The sequence below is a fragment of the Anser brachyrhynchus genome (assembly GCF_964034855.1).
Source record: "Anser brachyrhynchus genome assembly, chromosome: 20".
In the NCBI taxonomy this organism is placed as follows: Eukaryota; Metazoa; Chordata; class Aves; order Anseriformes; family Anatidae; genus Anser; species Anser brachyrhynchus.
In genome coordinates, this window is record NC_137713.1 from 2331072 (window position 1) to 2349515 (window position 18444).

Here is an 18444-nt window from a genome sequence, read left to right on the forward strand (position 1 = left end):
CTTCTCCTCTTCATGCCTCAACTTCTCCACCTATGAAGGGAACAGGTCCTCACGTCAAGCACAAGGTCAACTGCTTTTGAAAGCACTTGGAGATCCTCAGACCCTATAACGAACCAGCACATTTCACCCAAACGCGCTCTAATATTGAAGGTTTGCTAAAGGATTGCTAAAAAGAAAGAATTACTGAGACAGGTAAAATTTAGCATTTGATACTTTGCTCTCCGGGATCTCAAAGTTCTCCACGAAAACAAATCTAAGCACCACTGATTTTAGGGGAAAAAAAGAACATGAGACAGACAAACTGCTTGGGGTGACACACGGTCTTTCAGTGGAAGAACCAACTATTTAAAAACACCAATTTGGGCTCTTTTGGACGATTCTGAAAAGATGCTGGAGCTTAACTGCATGTTAATCCTAAAACCAGACAATGACACATTTTTTTTCTTTTATTGATATTTTTCCTGAGGGGTCAGTGCAACTTTTATTTAGCAAAGAAAAAAAAGGGCACCTAAGATCTAAGAGGCAATTGACTTGGCAAGATAGCTGATCTCTCAGGAATGCTGAAGCGCACAGATTGCACACAATGAGAGACTTCCCCATTATTCCTAGAGGTTTATGAGTCTGACTCAGTTGTGTGATGTTGTCAGTAGTTTTGACTGAATCATGAATATATCCAATTATGTGTGATGCTGACAGAAAAGAATATTGATAGTCAATAATTATAGGCTTTTCAGGCCAACAAAGTAGCTCTTCCCTCTTTTAATAAATTATCTTATGACATCTATCTTAAAAATTGCTATGCCAGGCCTGACCCAGACTGACTCCACTGACTTTCTATCAGATGCCATCTAAACTCACGATTTATAGTTTACTCACAAAAGGATGGTTAATGTTGCGGATTTTTTCAGGAAGCGGTGCAGCTTTTCAGCGTGCCTCCCTGCCACAAACACCTCCTCCACTACAAATCATGCAGTCATGCTAAACTCAGGGAGGCTAATATATCTGCTCTGCAAAGGGGAAAAAAAAAAACAACAAAAACTATCTTCTCCAGATTGCTTCCTTTTCCACTCTACAGCGTGGACAATTCTTCCACTGGAAACACAGTCAGAGAGATCAACCTGAATTAGTGACCCAGGAATCAGAATGCGAAACGCTGTGATGCTAAAGAAAGCTCTGATGTGACTTAAAAACAAACAGAGGTTAGACACCAAATTGCAAATGACAATGCGTGGGAAATAGGCACGTACCTCACTTGGGCACTTCTACAAATCTTCCCCTGAAGCTGCTATCTGCACTTTAGTCAGCTATATGTATATTGCACAAGAGGTGCTTATTGGCTTTCACCAGAAATCATGACCCCAAATCACTTAGGGGCATTTGAACACTAGTCTCCAGTGCCCTCTGAGGCCAAGGAACACTCTTGCTAACTGGGCAGCGCTCAGAGGTTGCCTCCAAGCGACCTCTTATTCTAGGCTCAAAGAACGTGAAGATTCCACAGTGGATGCCCCAGAGCAAGGCAGCTTGCCCTGAAGGGGGCAAATAGGCCTACCAATGCACCCTGCAGCCAAACCAGGGCAGTCACATTTGATTTGGCAAAATCACAACTTTCGGTTGCTTGCAGGAGCTGTCACCCACCGGATTTTCCTTCCTTTACTGGCTTTTCTGTCCACTTTCTTCTTTATTTTGCTCCGTAACTTCTGGATGGCCAGCCATTGCCTGAGGAATGCAAAATGACAGTTACACCATTTTTAGAACCACAAAGCAAAGAAGCGTTAGCTATACTGGGGTCCGAAGCCTGTTCCAGCCCTTTCACCCAATGCATGTACAAAAGCGAAGGAGATCAGAACCTCAGGAAAAGAGGTATGAAACTTCAAATGCCTGTGCCACTGCTTCACTCCAAGGACACAGCTTTTAAACAGCAAGCATTTCTCCTCACGCCAGCCACAAAAGGACTCATAGGCCAGACCTGATGATCCCAATGAGACGATCACTGTTCGGTGAGAATTCTTCGTCTGCAGGGAAATCCATGGAGACCACAAGACTGGCTCCATTTTTTATTCTTTCTTGATAACTGTTTTTTTTAAAGAATCTTTAGGATTAAAAAGAAAATCTTTACCAAATATAAATGCTAAAATCTGTGAAAATTTTCTTTAAAGGTACTCCTTTTTTGTTTTGGCATTGATTGTTAGAATGATTTCTAATTTGCACATAGAAAGCCCCAAACAGTACAGACGATCTGACACACTCTAAACTGATCCTTTAAGTGAGATAGGCTATGCTAACTTCATGAACAGAAGTGCTACAGTGCGGTAGATGCTCTGAATTTATTTCCTCCCTCAGTTCTGCAAAGCATATAAAAAATTACAAGCAAGTATGTCTCCCCACCCTCTCTGACTATTAAACCTGGCAAATCTAGCAAGAAGTCCTCCATAATGCTCCACCTATGACTAAGCAGAACTACAAAAGAAAGGCAAAACCCACTTTCAGAACGTGCTGTCTGATCCCCAGCAGTATGAAGAAGGGAAGGCTCAAGTCCTCAGACACAATCTCATCAAGTCAAAGAAGTTTTCAGTAGGGAAAAACTTCTACAAGTTATAAATATTTTTTTACGAAAATGAGCATCATCTTACCTAATTTATACAATGAAAACTTGACATCAGGGGAAAAAATCTAGCAAAATCCAATTACTGCAATCTTAATATAATCTTAATTACTGTAATCTATTTTATTGTAAAGTCAGATAAATGTACAATGTAATCACCACTTAAATGTAATTTTGTCTATATCATGTTAAATTATAGTGAATAGCTTTCCATAATATTCCAGACATATACAAAATATATTTGACATGTTGCACTAAAATTTGGATAGTATTTTACAAGGATAAAAGTTATTTTACTTACACAAAATTTCCTAATGAATTTTCTTCCCCTCCCCATACACAGCCCCCCCTTAACTCCTTTTCCAGCGGAGAGCCCTGTTCCAGCATCTCCAACCTTCCTGTGCTTTTACATTATTTTCAATTATAGCCCAGGGCTATTTAAATGTATACTGTTTATTAGGCAGTATTTGAAATGTTCCCTGTTTTCTAAGCACAGAATTAAACTGAAGAATACAAACTTCCCCGCATGGAATTATATTTTACTTCTGGCATGCAGGCAACATTCCCTGACACTGTTCTAATCTAACAGTGTCTTTTTTTACAGCAGGGAGAGAGCATACACAGGACTCATTTTTAACTGATCTCACTACAGACGGCTCACTCCTCTAAAAGGATGGCAAATCAGAGCTCGTAATGAGAAAATGCCCAGCTTCAGCAGCGGACAGTCGCTTCGTCTAGTTCCCTCTGGTCAGGCAGGATAGGACAAGACACTCCTCTACGCATCCTCTGTGCTACATGAACCACTGTGACAGAGGTATCCAAGGCCTGGTACAAGCCTTTTATGGCTGCAAAGTATCCTCAGGGCAGTGCACTGTATTAAACCTAGAAGCTTTCTCCAGAGTCACTCACAATTTTGCCGTCTACAACGGGCAGGACTGGAAGCTCACAAGTAGTTCTGCACTCCTGGACTGTGCTGCAGCGCTGGGGAGAAGCCAGTGATGCTGCAGACAGCTTCCTACTCACCTGCCCATCGCTACTTGATCGTTGGGGTCCAGCGAACTGGTTTTACGCTCTATAAATTCTCGAAGGAGCTACAAGAGAGACAAAGATTCCATTTAAAAGCGCAATAAAGACAAGTTAATGCAAACAGGTTCACATGTTTCTCGGTAAACTTAAGAAATTAGGTGCCAAGTTCCCAAGGGAATCTGCATGCCTCATTTCTTGAAACTCTCTAGAAAATGGCACGCCAAGAACTAAAGCCTTTCAACATTTCCTCTCCCCAAAAGAGTTTTCCAAGGGATAAAGCAGTTATCTTCCAAACAGTCCCCGCAGTGCACGTGACTGGAGCATAATGCTGGAGGCAAACAGAAGAGTTTCTGTACAAAGCTCATTTCAGATGGATCTAGGACTAGGAGTCTTCCCCTCGACATATTACGGTTTATTTAGGTGACGTTTAGCATATAATTCGTCTGAAGAGCATCTAAAAGGTTCTGCCAAGCCAGAGGGGCACAATTTAGGAACACCATGGCCAAGCACAAGGAGCCCTGCATGGGCAAAGCAAACCGATGGCCTAAAGGTCATCAAGCAAGGGCAAAGGACTGGAACGGTGGCACTGCAAAGCCACCTCTGGCCTTGTCAGACAGGCCGACCATTCAGTAACTGCTGGTCGCAGGAGCCCAGAGCAAACTGTACAACGCCACGGAGTGCAAATGCATGAGGAGCCGGGGGGTGCTGCAGAAACAGGCAGGCGTGGGTCTGGTCCCTGCTCCTCAGTCAGGAGCTGAGCCTGACAGGAGACAGTCGCTCCTCTCCCCGAGGAGCACAATGAGGAATCCCGCTGGTATTTCAGGGATTGTTACCGTTCGCTGGGCTTTTGGAAGGATGAAAAAAGCCTGAACTTCCACAGGCTGTTGTGTACCCAGCTCCTCCTGACAAGAAGTGTGGCACTGGGAGATCTGCAGGAAGATCTCTGCCCCATGAGCCTCCACAAAACGGATGCCAAGCACTGCTAGGCAGCAATGCTCTGAGGAACAGCACAGCAAAATAATTTTTACAGCCAGAGCAGGAATGCTCAAGCAGGGTTTTCTATTTCTTTTCATGTCCTGAGGGTTAGGTTTTGTCCTTTGTGCTTCCTGCAGCCAGAGACCCTTGTGAACAGTCTTTCTGGATACTTGACCAGGGCTGGGTGTTTATCACCACTCACTGGAGCTTGAAGGTGCTGTGCCGTGGGTATCACACATTACTGCAGAGAACAGAAACGAACCCTGCAAAACTGAGGTGCATGGACCTCTTTCTGGATGCCCTGACAAGCGAAGTTACTGCCTCGGCTCAGACACAGACCTGGAAATACGGGAGTCCAGTCAATTCTACAGACTTGTTGGCCAAGAAAGGATGAACAGTGCTTTTCTTCTACCCTGTATTTTTGCTCAAGCAGGAGTGCTGGTGTGCGATGGTCAGTCAGGGCACAGCAACAGTCCCAGGACGTAAGGCTGGGGGAGCAGCCGGCTCCTGGCTGTTGCCTTCACACCTGGCCGAAGCACGCACAGCCAAGGCAAGAGGACAAGGAAGAAGCCGGCATCAGCTGGCAGCAGGGGATGTGGAGGAGACACCCGCTCAGTGAGACGGCAGAGTTTCTGAGCAGAGCTCACCTCGGGGCCCCACTGTGCTCGGAGCAGCCTTTGGGTGGCCTCCAGGGCACCGCCGCGGCCCCCGCCGGGCACAGCTGGTCCCTGGGGCTGCCCCAGGCACCGCACAGCCAGAGGAGCTCGCGCACTGCTCTGGCTTCTGTACGCTGCTGGACTGAGGGGGAAAGGCCAAAAAAAATGCCATTTAAAAGTAGATGGTTGTCATTTTACGACCTTTTTTTGTTTTTAAATGGAAGACAATCAAGCAACAGAGTAAATGTTTATTCCTGTCCACATCTTCCCCTGCCTTCAAGGCTTACATCGTATTAAAAAAAAAGAACAATTCAAGCACAATTAAAATCCTGCCACTACTTTTTTTCCCCCTCTATTTGCCTACTTTCGGAGATTATTACTACAGAAATTACATTTAAGAATTCCAGGAACAGAGGCCTCTGGTTTATTATCACTAGAAAACAGCAAGCTATTTCTCTGCCCTGTTTATCTGATTGATTCCCAACATCTTTCTGGCACACAATCTATCAGTTTATCTCTCCCACTTCATCACAGTCACTTCTGGCAGCTAAATACAAGATCCAAATCCAGTGTTACACAGACATACGACACAGTAAACCTATGTAACACTGCTACTCTGTAAACAGCTGCCCTTAAGGCTAAGCAGAAATGGGATCTTGGTTTCTAGTCAATATGCTGTCAAAAGCAAGGTGGGAGGGAGGGTTTTAACAGCAGCCAGAAATGGTGCTGCTACATTTTAGTGTTTCTTCCTGTACCGGCAATAAGATGTGTTTACTGGCACCTCTTATCTTGCTTCCTTGGCGCAATGCACGGAGAAAACTGCTGAGCTGTGATGGCAGCGGCCGAGGCACAGAACACGGCACCATGCGCGTCGTGACACTCTCGGCTAAGCAGCAGGACGCCTTCTGCGGTGGCAGCCAGGTCTTACAGCTCTGTCCACAGCTCTGCGAGGTGCTGAGCTGTGTGCTGCTTGGCAGGGCAACAGCACGGTCCCGTTACTCGCTGGGGACACGTCCTCTGTGCTCAGAGCATCCTCTCACCAGAGCTAGCAGGGGAGAGCTTTGTGCGCCAGCAGGAGGCGAAGCCCTGCACACAGTCGTCTCCTCGGCACTGAGCAGGCCAGCAGCACATCAGCCGCAGCTGGGGCAGACTCTGCCTTGCTGACCTTGGGGCCAGCAGGGAAATGTTCTTTCAACGCGGCGTCACCTGCAAGACTGGGGACACTGCTGGGGGGAGGGAAGGGAGACAGGGATGAGGGGGAATTAAAAAAGAGCAGGGAGAAGGGGGAAATTAGGAAAGAGAAATAAAAGCTGCGAAGCATCTTACTACATCTAAATAGCGTACGTCTTAAAGCTAAAGTTATAAATCACGCTAACAATGGTTACTAAAATAAAAGTGGATGTAGCCAGAGGCTACCGTTGAAAAAGTCAGTCTAGACCTGCCTCGCTGCCTTTGGTCTTTAAGGATTTGATTAGTTTTTCCGCTTTCTAGTTCAGCGTCTTGCACTCAGCCCATGCTCCAGAGCCAGCTAGGGCTCAGGATACAGAATGAATGATAAATTCATTTACTGAATAAAGTAACACTGTTTTCACAGCACAAGACTTAAAACACTTCCGAAGCTGTAATATTTCATTAAGCTTGGCGATTCTGGTTTAAATTTATTAGTCAAAACAGAAAACTCTCATCAGACCCCATATATTCCATTAGGAGTGATATATGGTGTCTCCCAATGTCTAATTATTAACTAGGAAGTGTAAGTAAATCACTATCAGAATTAAGCCCTGATGTGTGAAGACAGAGTTTGGAGTTAGGCAATTTCAGCATCAAAAGGCTGTGTTTTGAAACGTATCCCTTTTTTGCTTTCCCTCCTTCACCTCTTCACATCTTGTGGGAACTTCAGAAACCCCAGCTCACTCTGCCATGCAAACAAACACAACTGCCTACCTGCAGATCCGGAGGCCTGCAGCTCCACTACCGGCTCCAAAAAGCAGGAACCAGGAGAATAAACTATGGGCAAAGTGGACAAGGGGCAGCGGTAAGTGGAAGAAAGCAAAGAAAGCTGCTTGTGTGAGTTTTGTTTGTCTCGGGAATGACAGGGCAATGCTTGCCATGAGTGCGTGCACGCGTTTCCGAACTCAAAGCTTTGCATCAGAGAAAATTTTTATTCAGGTATCAACAAGCACTTGCAAATCCTATTAAACCCAAGCAAATCAGACTCCCTGGTCAAAACCAGGGTCTACCTGTCACACACGTAAAGAAAAGCACACACGTTGCGTGGCTTGCCAAAGGCCACAGGCAGCGCTAGCGCTGGGCCAGGAGCAGAACTGACTCGCCCTCCTGTGTTCGGAGCACCCGAGAGGAATTAACATCTGCACCTGCTAACAAAGAGCAACGCCACGTACCCACAGGATGTGACCGAAGGCGAAAGCTTCACAAGCAGCTTGTATTCACCCACCTGCGCTGACACCAAAGCCATTGTTAAAATTTACACTGGAGTCACTGATGTGTGCTTTCTAAAGAATTCACCTTAAAGGGCCTCCCTTTCTCTGCTAGTTAAGAGACGCAGTACATCGTACAAAATTGGAGGGATTTAGCAATGCCATGAGGGTGTTGTTCAAGGGTAATAGAGATTCATTTCTCATTTTAGAGGTCAATTTTCATTTTAGAGGTTAGGTCTCATTTTCATGCACTATCTATCAGTGTTTCTAATACTACAGTTGCTGACCTTTCTGATTTGCAGACCCCTAAGAATTTCCAGTTGAGACAAAGAGCTAAGTATAGCTGAAATACGCCTCGTGACAGAAGAGACTTTTCTTTGCCCTCACAGACCAGTTCAAATTAATATTTTGCAAAAGTTGATCTATTCTGCATCACAGGAAACAGCTTAGTTCACAAACCTTAGAAATAAAACCGGAACAAAAGAAACACTTTTTCTCTGATGTTATTCAAGTCTTCAGAGAAGCCAGTAAAGGCACGGGTCATTTCTGCTACCGTGCATCAAAGCCACCTGCTCTGTCTCGCAAGTGGCGCCGCCGGCTTTGAATTCACCGAGTCAGGTACGAGGGGAGGTGAGACGTGGTCTCAGCCCGGTCGTTGTGCCGGCTGCTGTACGAGGAAGTCACAGCAGCCCCGCTGGGCTCCCCACACCAGTAATATCAAACGAGGGGCCAACAATGTTCTTTTTAAAACAACTGTGCAGAGCAACGGGAAAGCAGAACCTTGTACAGCTTCTGCCAGCTTAGTCGTTTGTTGAAAGCAAGAGAAACAAAAAAAGATGCAACTATACGTGGATTTAGAAACAAGGAGAAAACGTGAGAAACCCAGCCTACAGGTTTACCAGCAGCCGCTCACCTTTATTAGAGCACTGTCACTCCCCTAGCTAAAAAAAACACTGTTTATTAGTGAGGAACTCTAAAATATTTGCAAATTACCTCTGTGGGCTTTTCTAGCTAAGTGTGCATCTGTAACTGGAGACAATAACCAAACAATTATTGTGGCATGAAGGTCTACTCACGGCGCCCTGATGTCTTTTAACACAAAATCCTTTCAAAAGCTCAGGCAAATTACCTTCAGCCTGTCTCAGAGAGCTGCAATGTTACATGTCACATTGAAAAAATGTGTTATCATTAAGTTATCTTCTAATCATTTTTAAAAAGCAGTTTTTTTTTTAAACAAAACCACTGTAAGAAATCAAAACAGAAGCTGAGCACAGGTTGCCAAGTCCAAGTGAAGAAATAAGAATACAAACACCAACTGCTTTTCCTCTTTAGTGGTAAAAGTGCAAAGTCACTCCACTGCTGAACAGAAAGTTGTCAGAGCTGCATTTTATCAGTGTAATTTCAATACTTTATGATTTATTTTTTCTCTTCTTTATTCTTTGGACAGACATGATAAATCACGTCATTTTTTCCTTCTTTTTCATACATATACACTGTACAATTATTGTAAACAGCATAAACAATGAAAAGGTTGCTTCTGTTTCAAGTCTCTTTAGATTTTACACTTTATTCTGCTTTGACACAGAAACAAGACGTTTCTTTTCCTCTTTCGAGCTGCCACATATTAGCAGCTTAACACCATTCGGATTTCTAGCAGTGCCAGAGGAAATTTGTACTGCATCTCAAACTGCATTCTTAAATCCTCCCCAAAACACTTTTTGATATATAATTTCCTGTAATCTACTTATAATGTAAAAATCTAACCTGCGAGGTGAAATCACTGGACAGTCACTTTTTAAAAAATATTTTATTGAAATTCAGCTTTGTATAAAATAGGCATTGACTTGCGTATTTTCTGATATCCCATTAAGAGACGTTTCAAATCAAGCTTTAAAACGTGTTATTAACCATCTACCCAGCCATTTGAAAGATACATGCCTGTGATAAGAGTATTGTATTGCCATTAACCTGTGGGATGGTTCGAGACATCTCTTACTCACACAAAACTCTAAATGCATCTAATTAAAGACACAAGATCAGCTGTCCATATTAATCACTCACCAGTTTAATTAAGGTAAACCAGCTTGTCAGAAAGCCAGTCTTCTCTCTATTCTTCACCAGTATCGACTTTTAATAGTTCACTAGATTAGTAATTACTTGTTTATGGCATTATCAAATACCTGAGAGAGAAAAACACAGTATGTGCCCAGCAACTGCTTTAGGCCTACTCTTGGTTGGGACTCAGGGATGTCAAGAATTTTAAAAAGCTGTGACTTGGGAAGATGTACAGCCCAGCAGAGAAACAAATTGAGCTACAAGTATCTAAACAAGAGTCAGAGATTCGTTTTGTGGTCACGTAGATTAAAGGAGGAATTCTGAAGGCTAAATTGGGAAAAAGAAAGTTAGCCAGATCTCTCCCTCACTTTGGAAAACCCCATCTTTCACAGAGTGTGTGAAAAGTGGGCAGGCACATACAGCGCCACCCTACAAGGAACAAAAATAAAGTTACAAGGCCTCATAGCAGAGTTTTCTACAACATCAACTCTTTTCCTAAACAATTACGGTATAAACAAGGAATGGAGCAAGACTCTTCTTACTACGTAAGCTCACCCACCCCGGGAGCAAATCCCAGACACCAAGAGTTCATTTCCGCACCAGGCAGCAGCTGAAGAAAGGCAGTCTTCCCCAGCGCCGCGCCAGCCCTGCCCCACAGGCTGCTGCCACCGCTGCTGGAAGACTCCAAGTCCCCATCCGCTCCAGCTCTGCCCAGCTTCTGGAAGTTGCGGCCATCACAGACATGACTGATGGCATTATAAAAAGAGGTGACATACAACACAACAAAACCAGGGGGAGGAGGGAGCAGGGATTATGCATATTCCTAATTCTCTTTGGGCATACCTGCTGCCATCGGTGATGAACTTTTTTTCTGGGAAGAGCTGCGACCGGTGGAACGCTTCGCATATGAACACTAACCTAATTCCTGTTGGAAATAAACCAATTTCCACTCTCCTTTACTAGGGTATTTCAAACTAATAATAAAATCTCCACTGTAGCATGGCAGACCAGCAGCTCTCGGGTAGCAGGCTGGAATTTTAAGTCTTAATGCTGTAATATCAGCTGTAAAGAATTCTACATAAATATGACTTCTGAAAATTTAGCCTTTTTCCTTCCTGAAAACCATGTATGCCCGAGAGTTTAGAAGAAAATGAAATGGGGTTCAGCCTCCCACTGCTGTCACTAATGAGGATCTTTTTGAAACAATTTAACTATGCTCATCCAGTGCAACCTACATTAAAAATGTTGCACTTGCATTATTCCGTTTGGCCATGTATTACCTTTCCACAGGGGCCACCACAAGAACCCTTGTAACTGCTTCTAAAACAACTGAGGAATGTGAGGAAAGATGAAGTGGGATGAGCCGTGAGAACAGAGTTAAATCCAGAACCACTGTAAAATAGAATAGAGTTAAATCCAGAACCACTGTAAAATTCCACCAGCCCCACGTGGTGAATTCCAGCAAGCACCAGACCTAGTCAAGAAAATTCTGGCTTCCCTCTGATTACAGAGCTCTGGATTATAATCTCTAACACAACAGTAGAGCTACTTTAATTAACATGTGCACATTTATCAGATCTCATTCATTTTTAATTACTTAATTTCACACTGAAATATACCGAAAGTTGGTGTCTCGTGCCCTTTATCCAAATTTTTACCTTTAATAGATCATACTATTCAATAATAAATAGTAATCAAAATTAATGATTATAAAGTGTTTTTCAGAAAAATTAAAGCAATGCTAAGCAAGTCCGTACCTAAATGCAAATACAAAGAAAAAAGCACCCACTGAAACGTACGCATAGTCTTTGCGATAAGGATTATGCTGAGTTTCTGAGCACCTTAGCTCCAGCAATCAGAGCCATTGCTGCTGATTGCTCCTGAAGAATGAGTTCCCCTTCTACATTTTATTTATACGTGTACACACATGCACGCACACACACACCCGCACACACAAAAGCACTGCATAGTTATGACCCATGTGAAAGAAAACACATTCTCCGTATTGTCAGCGCTCCATTGTAATGCACTCTACCCTCTCTGAATGCAATGTTCAGCTTCAGCTTACCACCCTGACAAATAAAGGAAAGCACTTTATGAAACCAATTTAATTGGGAGGTGACAGAAAACATACAGCCATTTTCTTTAGCCTTATCACTGAATTGGCTTCAGCTCCAATCTCTGCCAAATCCCACTCAACAGAAGAAATTAACCAGGTCAGTGGAACAGGTGCTGCGCGGTGTCTGTCAAGGGGCTGGCATCCCCACAATTGCTTGCACACAATGAAGCAGTAATCTTTACAGATCATCTCTCCCAAGAAGCATATTGGGGACGGGAGGAGAGGAGAAGGGTGGAAGGGAGGGAGGGACGGGGAAGGAAAAAAAAAAAAAGGCAAGAAAGGAAAATGAATGTGTAGCTGCCTCGCAGCTCAGCAGATGTCTGTGCGTGATGTACGAGGCTAGGATAAGCTGTCGTAGCCCGCTGCCAAAGTGTAGTAAGTGATTAAAGCCTCCACCAGGCTAAGCACCATATTTAGAGTCTATGGGGTTTCGAAAGTTGCACCCATTCCTTGCTGTGCTGCCAGATGTTGTTGGCTGGTCCTGCTCCTATTCAGCGCGCGCGGGAGGCAGCAGTTGGTACAGCAAGGAATGCAATCTGGAATGTTTCCGGAGGTGCCGCACATTAAGCCAGTGTCACCCATCCTTCACCTCTCCCGAATGCTGAAACAACTCCAATTTGCTGCCACTTCCCTCTTGGGAAATGGCCAAGACACAGTTGTGCCTGGCAGAGCCATTTGTTTTACTCAGGTGATTCTCTTCCCTCAATGACCTCTATTAGTTTAAGTTTTAATTTAGATTAACCCCAGCACCCCAATTAACCAGTGAGGGGAAAAGCTAAGCTGTGACTAGTCATAATTCTGAAGTAAGGATTTATCGAAGTTAAAGTTATTAAAAAGGAAGATGGACCATTCATCTATTGCTATTTTTCTTTAAAAAATTTAACATTTCATGGCCAATAAGCACAGGTCCAAAGACTGCCAATCACAGCTATTTCTCCTTGACCACTTCACTGTTTTATTATACTTCCTTAATTAGTTCTGTGTTCTTACGGTCCACTTGAACCTCAAAGCTGGGCTTCAGGTCCACTTGGCCCCCACGTTCTAGGTCAGTGTTATCCCTCTGCGTAACAGATTTGGTCTCTTCAGCCCCTGCTGCCAACACCACACACTCTCTGGTCTCCATTTTAAAGCCTACGCAGATGAAGCCAACACCTTCGCTCACCTCTGAAACGCTGCTCGATTCACTGCGATACTGGCAGAGGTGTTTCACAAGAAGTGCACAGATGTGGAGAACAGCTAGCGTGGAATACCTTCCGGGCCCTGAGGCAGCCTGCCCTGAGTAGGTCCCTCGCAAACATGAAACGCTCAGCAGGTTTTTAGAATTGCCCTCATTCTACACTAGTTGAGATCTACTGCAAAATGTTCTCACATTTCAACCACAGTAGTAGTTGGAAGAGTGCTGAAAACTTTGTTGGAGGGGAAAAAAAGGCTGCATTGAATTTCCTTGCATTTCCTATCCATAAAACACAGACAAGAACCACCAACTTAACGTGTCATTTTGTTCTTCTTTAGTCCTGGCTCTGAACACGAAATCCCAAATTTTGAAAGTATTTGCATGTTCCCGGTTAGATCAGTTATCAGAGCACAGCCACATGGCAACAGCTCTTTTCCACCGCCTAAACACTTTGCTCGCCACTTTAATAACTATTCAGATCAGAAATTTCTGCCTTTCTAAGGATATAATTGTATTTGTTTAGTCCTGAAGTTAAAATGTTCCGTAGATCATGAGAGCAAAGCTAGTTTTTCATGCACTGGGGTACGACTTACAGTGAATCATACTCCTCAGCATATGGCAATTTCAGTATTTTATAAAGCTGGCACTGTCATTTATTAAATAAATTACAAACACAAGGTTTCCCTAAGCTTCAGCCTCCACACGCTTGGTGCAGATTGCTCATTTCTAAGAACTCTGCAAATAAAAAGAATAGCTGGCCCCAGTCCAACCTGGCACAACTCCAAGAAAAGTGCTACAGAAGCCCTGCAGTTTTTTTCATCCTGTAGGTAGATGAGATGATTTAGGTCGAGATGAGAGTAACTGAGGTGCTTTTGAGAATCTACTCGAATCATTTTTCATAACTGGACTCTACCCACAGAAAAACGGTCACCTTTGGAGAATTCAGTGATTTTTTTTCCTTGTGTAGCAATGCTCACCAGTGAGAACTACAGACACGGGCCTTATCCTGCAGCCCCGACTCACTTGAGCACAGCAGTTCCAGTAATGGCTCTAAGTTTACATCCACAACACAAATTTGCTTGCTCACACAGCCCTGCGTTGAAAGTGGAGAGTGAAATCCTTGGAGGAATCTCCAGAGACTTCAGATGTTACGACAGACGACTGAGCTTCACTGATCAGAGAAATGCAGACCACAGAACTGACTGCATTAGTTTGGTAAATGTTAAAAAGTGGAGCCATAACACCAACACAGATTTATGGTCACTTACCTGGTGGTAGAAGTCATCATCATCAAATATTTCCTCATCTATGTCCTTCAGGTGCCTGTTGGAATCAGTCTGAGGAAGGACTTCCTAGAAGCACAAAGGAAATACTGAAGGCTCGCACGTGCGTGTTTCTGTCCCCAACTCTGATGAGTTCATGTGTAGCAGCTTGTAAACACTTGAAGATCCAAAAAAATGGAGAAAAGCTCCCATCATAACAAGCTTTTAAGGACTAGGAATACATTTAAAGGCAAGGCAGAAACGCTGCCAATGTCAAAATAGATTTATGATACCTTTACTGGGAAATAAATAGGACTATACAAAGTCTTTCTGGCAAAATACTACAGATATTTTTAATGTAATGGCAAAAATATATCTTGCAAGTGCAGTAATTCTACATGATCTCTCAGAATCGAGTATTTATTCATTCTTAAATACTAAATTAATAACAGACATACCACTACCATACTCCATAGGTTACATGCAGTATGATTTTCTGGGTTAAAGACTCTAAACTCCAGAGTAAAAACAAAGTTTTGCAGTTGCTGCCTCAAGAAGCTGATTTAGTGACCATCAGTTCCTACAGCACAATCACAGACCAAACATTGTTTTCCCCTGTCAGGAACTGGCACAGGAGATAATGCAAACGCCATAAAAATGGAATTGAAATGTCTACATCTTTTTGTTAGCCATTACATTACACGAATCAACACTCAGATAGGTCCTCCATAAATCTCTCCCAAACAAGAATATTACCTGCTAAAGGCTCGAGCTAATTGTTTTGCAGAGTTTCACTGCTTCCACAGGATGAGTTACATAAACAAAATACCCTTACCGAATTTTCAGGCAAAGATTCAGGGACCGGATGAGATTCCTGTTCCTTCTTTCCCAGCACTTTATACACTGATCGCTTGGTCTGTGTCCGCCGTAGTAACCTCTCTTTGTCCATCATAATATGATCAATCTGAGTCAAGATTGAACGCTCAAAGGCACCGAAACCCTGCAACAACATTAACTAGTGTCAGATAATGCAGAAAGCTTTTCCTCAAGGCAGCAGTGTTCCTCTATCTTTCCATGTCAGTGGATAAGCAGAGAGCATTCCAAGAGGAGGGGGTTTGGGCTTTGTTGCAGGATTTTTGCTAGGATTTTTTTATTTGTTTCTCTCTCTCCTTCCCTTCCCAACCTGAGGCAATCCGAGGCCTGGCCTAATAAAATGCTTTTGTCGTTCTGGTTCAGATGAACTTCTCAATGATTCATATTAACTTGCAGACGCTAGGAGACCTGGGATATTAGGGTGAAATGATTACCCATTGTATTAAAGTATACGCTTTGTGGAGAAGGTGGGCCATAGAAACCCCTACTAGTTCTGTGGTAAAACACCAGCGGCTTGCTTATCAGCAACACGGCATTTTCAAAGAGCTTTCTTGCTGCTAGAGACCAGCGAAGCTGAGATGGGAGAAAACCAATACTACATGAAAGGACAGTAAAAAAACTTTGGGAAACCATTTGCCCCTGAGAAAAAAATTTCCTGCCCATCCCCTCAAAACAAATCTTTGAAATCTGAAGGCTAAGATTTGTTCCAAACTCCACTAAGGTTGGAGAAAAGTATGTACCACGGAGACTTGCCTTGCCCATTTTGCCAGATGCCAACTTGGTCTTCTCGTGCCACTTCTGCAGGATGCTGTTCCGATACGTCCTGAAGTCAGCATACCGCTTGGCGAGGAAGTCCGGGTAGTCCTCCATCGCCAGCTTTCGCTTGGGGGGGCGCCTCCTTTTCTCCTGAGCTTCCACCACTCGCTCTTCATCACTACTGCTGGGAATTTCATCATCACTAGAAGAAAACACACAAAATAAACACCCTGTGTAAAGCAACATCTGAATTCTTAACAGCCCCTCCACTACAACTCACGCTCATTCCACTCCTTGGTGATACTTATGGGGAAGAGACACGGCGTAGCCCCTTCTCCACTGTCAGAGATTACAAAACAGGCTAGGGGATGTAAATGCTCGTTTGTCCAGCATGTCTGTCACCCAGATACAACATCAGTGGAGAGAACAGCAGAGAAAGCTATGAGAAGTCAAGAAAGGTGTGTATTTTCCTGCTTAGTTGGACAGCAAATGATTCAGAAAGGTCTTGTCTTGTTTTGTATTCACCTCTCAGGTTTTGATTGTCTTCCATCCACCAGGTGCCTCGTGCCTGGGTACTGATAAAGCAGCTCATCCTGGAGGTCCACTAGTACCCTCAGCAACGCCTCCACAGCTTTACAGCCTGCAGAACAAGAGACACACGTGAGGATTTTCCACAAATCCGTGCTTTTGGTGAAGACCTAGCTTCTTCAGCTCAAATCTGAATTTCTGCCACGGCTATTGCGCGTCCAATTGCATGTTTTTCTCTAAGCAGTTAGAGTTGTGAGTTTAACTTCAAGCTGATTTATAACTGTTAATGTCAAACAATACCACACTAGGAAAGAGCACTTCTTTTCTGAAAAGGGAGGGAGGAAGGGAGGGAGGGAGGACTGCCTTCTAAACTTCTGCCTGGCTGCACAGCGGGAGTATACTGATCTAATGTTTCATTGACAAACACGCAGCCTGCAGAGCCTACAGGATTAACACACTGAAGAAACACAGTAATGTGTGCAGAAGGGCTTCACGACACACACACGACAACAACCTTTTTGCTGACTAACTCGTTTCTGTCCTGTGTTTTGTGATAGATGCCAGCTCCAGTCAAATATTATGACACAGCACAAGGGAAAATGTATACACACACATCCCATCTAGGCTTGACCTCTCCCTTTTCTTTCTTGTACATAACGTGCATGCTATAGGGAGCAGAAGGAGGGAGAGCAAGAAGAAAAAATGAACTCCTGCAGGGCTGTGACTATTGCTGGTTTCTGTGCCGCTGTGCTCACCACGCAGGAGGTATAAAAATTAGATTGTAAGTAAAATTAAATGTAGCAAGATCTGATCCACGAGGCAAACTTAAACAATGGCCTGGCAAGTTTAATGAGAGGATTCTGATCAGAAAAGCAGAAATGCAGGCCACAAATCCTGACGGTAGTTCTGATGCTGCCTACCCGAAGGCTCTCATAGCCGGCAATTTTCCTGTATCTGTGTGGACGCAGAGCAAACCATCTCTGTTCAACGACCTCATGTTCTCCGCGGACACGCAGCGAGCTGACTGTAGGGAAGGGCTAACTGCACACCGCTGCAGCATCTGTTCTGCAAAAACAGCTCTTTTGTGGCAACCAACAAGCCTCCCTGCAGAACGCTGCTATAAAACAAGTGCTTGTCCAGGCCCGCGCCAACTCTCTGTACATTGCCACCCACCGGTCACAGGGTCAGCTCCTAAAGGTAAAAACACTGAGCACGCTTCTATCCAAAAACCTAAACCCAACCTCACAGATTGATTTCTATTTACCTGACGTGGGTAAATTGCCTTTTTTGTACTTTTTTGTACCTTTTTTTTTTTACAGAGAGGCACCACTGAAAGGGGGAGGAATGCACCACTTGGAGGACTGCAGCCCACAGCACTTCGGGCTCTGTTTTCTCGCAGGATGTGCTTGCGCAGGCTTGGATTCCCTCCCCAGGCACCCAGACAGTCCCCACGGGGACACAGGACCGCTGGTGACAGCACAGTGCCTTGTCTGGAGTAGAACGAACAGCAAATCTTCACCAGCCACACGTAGACGGTGCAAGAAGAAATCAGCGCAGACATTCGGAGGTCTCAATCTCTCTTATGTTACCACTGTGATATTGCCTAGTTGTCACCATCCTCAGATAAATCACTGCCTGGCCTCTGTAAGAGGACTGTCAAGGAGAAGACGCTCTCAGATTTTTGTTGCAGATCAGCAGCTGGACTCAGCCTCCCCCGGCCCACGGTTCCTCACAGATACGTTCCAACAGCTCTTCTCTGTAACCCATTAACAGATTAGGTTCGCTGTACTTGTAAAACAGCCACGTGCTAGCATCAAAACAATTCTACGAGACAGACAAAAGCCCTTAAAACTGCATTTGTTGTACGTGTCTGAGCTACAGCATCATTTGCAGAGAGAAGTGCCCCCCACCCCACCCTGACTGCACAGCTTACAGCAGCAAAAATCCTTCCGACTGCCTGTGACACAGCTAAACGTCCCC

General features: G+C 44.2%; 1 protein-coding gene across 5 annotated transcripts in view; it reads right to left on the reverse strand.

Moving 5' to 3' along the window:
• Positions 1 to 18444, reverse strand: part of AATF (apoptosis antagonizing transcription factor) — a 52923-nt gene that overhangs the window by 17240 nt on the left and 17239 nt on the right. For 3 of the 5 annotated variants that reach the window (XM_080563542.1, XM_080563543.1, XM_080563544.1), the window contains exons 5-10: positions 16462 to 16576; positions 15934 to 16138; positions 15143 to 15307; positions 14314 to 14397; positions 3626 to 3693; positions 1636 to 1716 (exon numbers count right to left, since the gene is read on the reverse strand). In XM_080563542.1, the coding sequence (XP_080419668.1) occupies positions 1636 to 1716; positions 3626 to 3693; positions 14314 to 14397; positions 15143 to 15307; positions 15934 to 16138; positions 16462 to 16576 (718 nt within the window). The other 2 variants (XM_080563546.1, XM_080563545.1) reach the window with 2 other exon arrangements.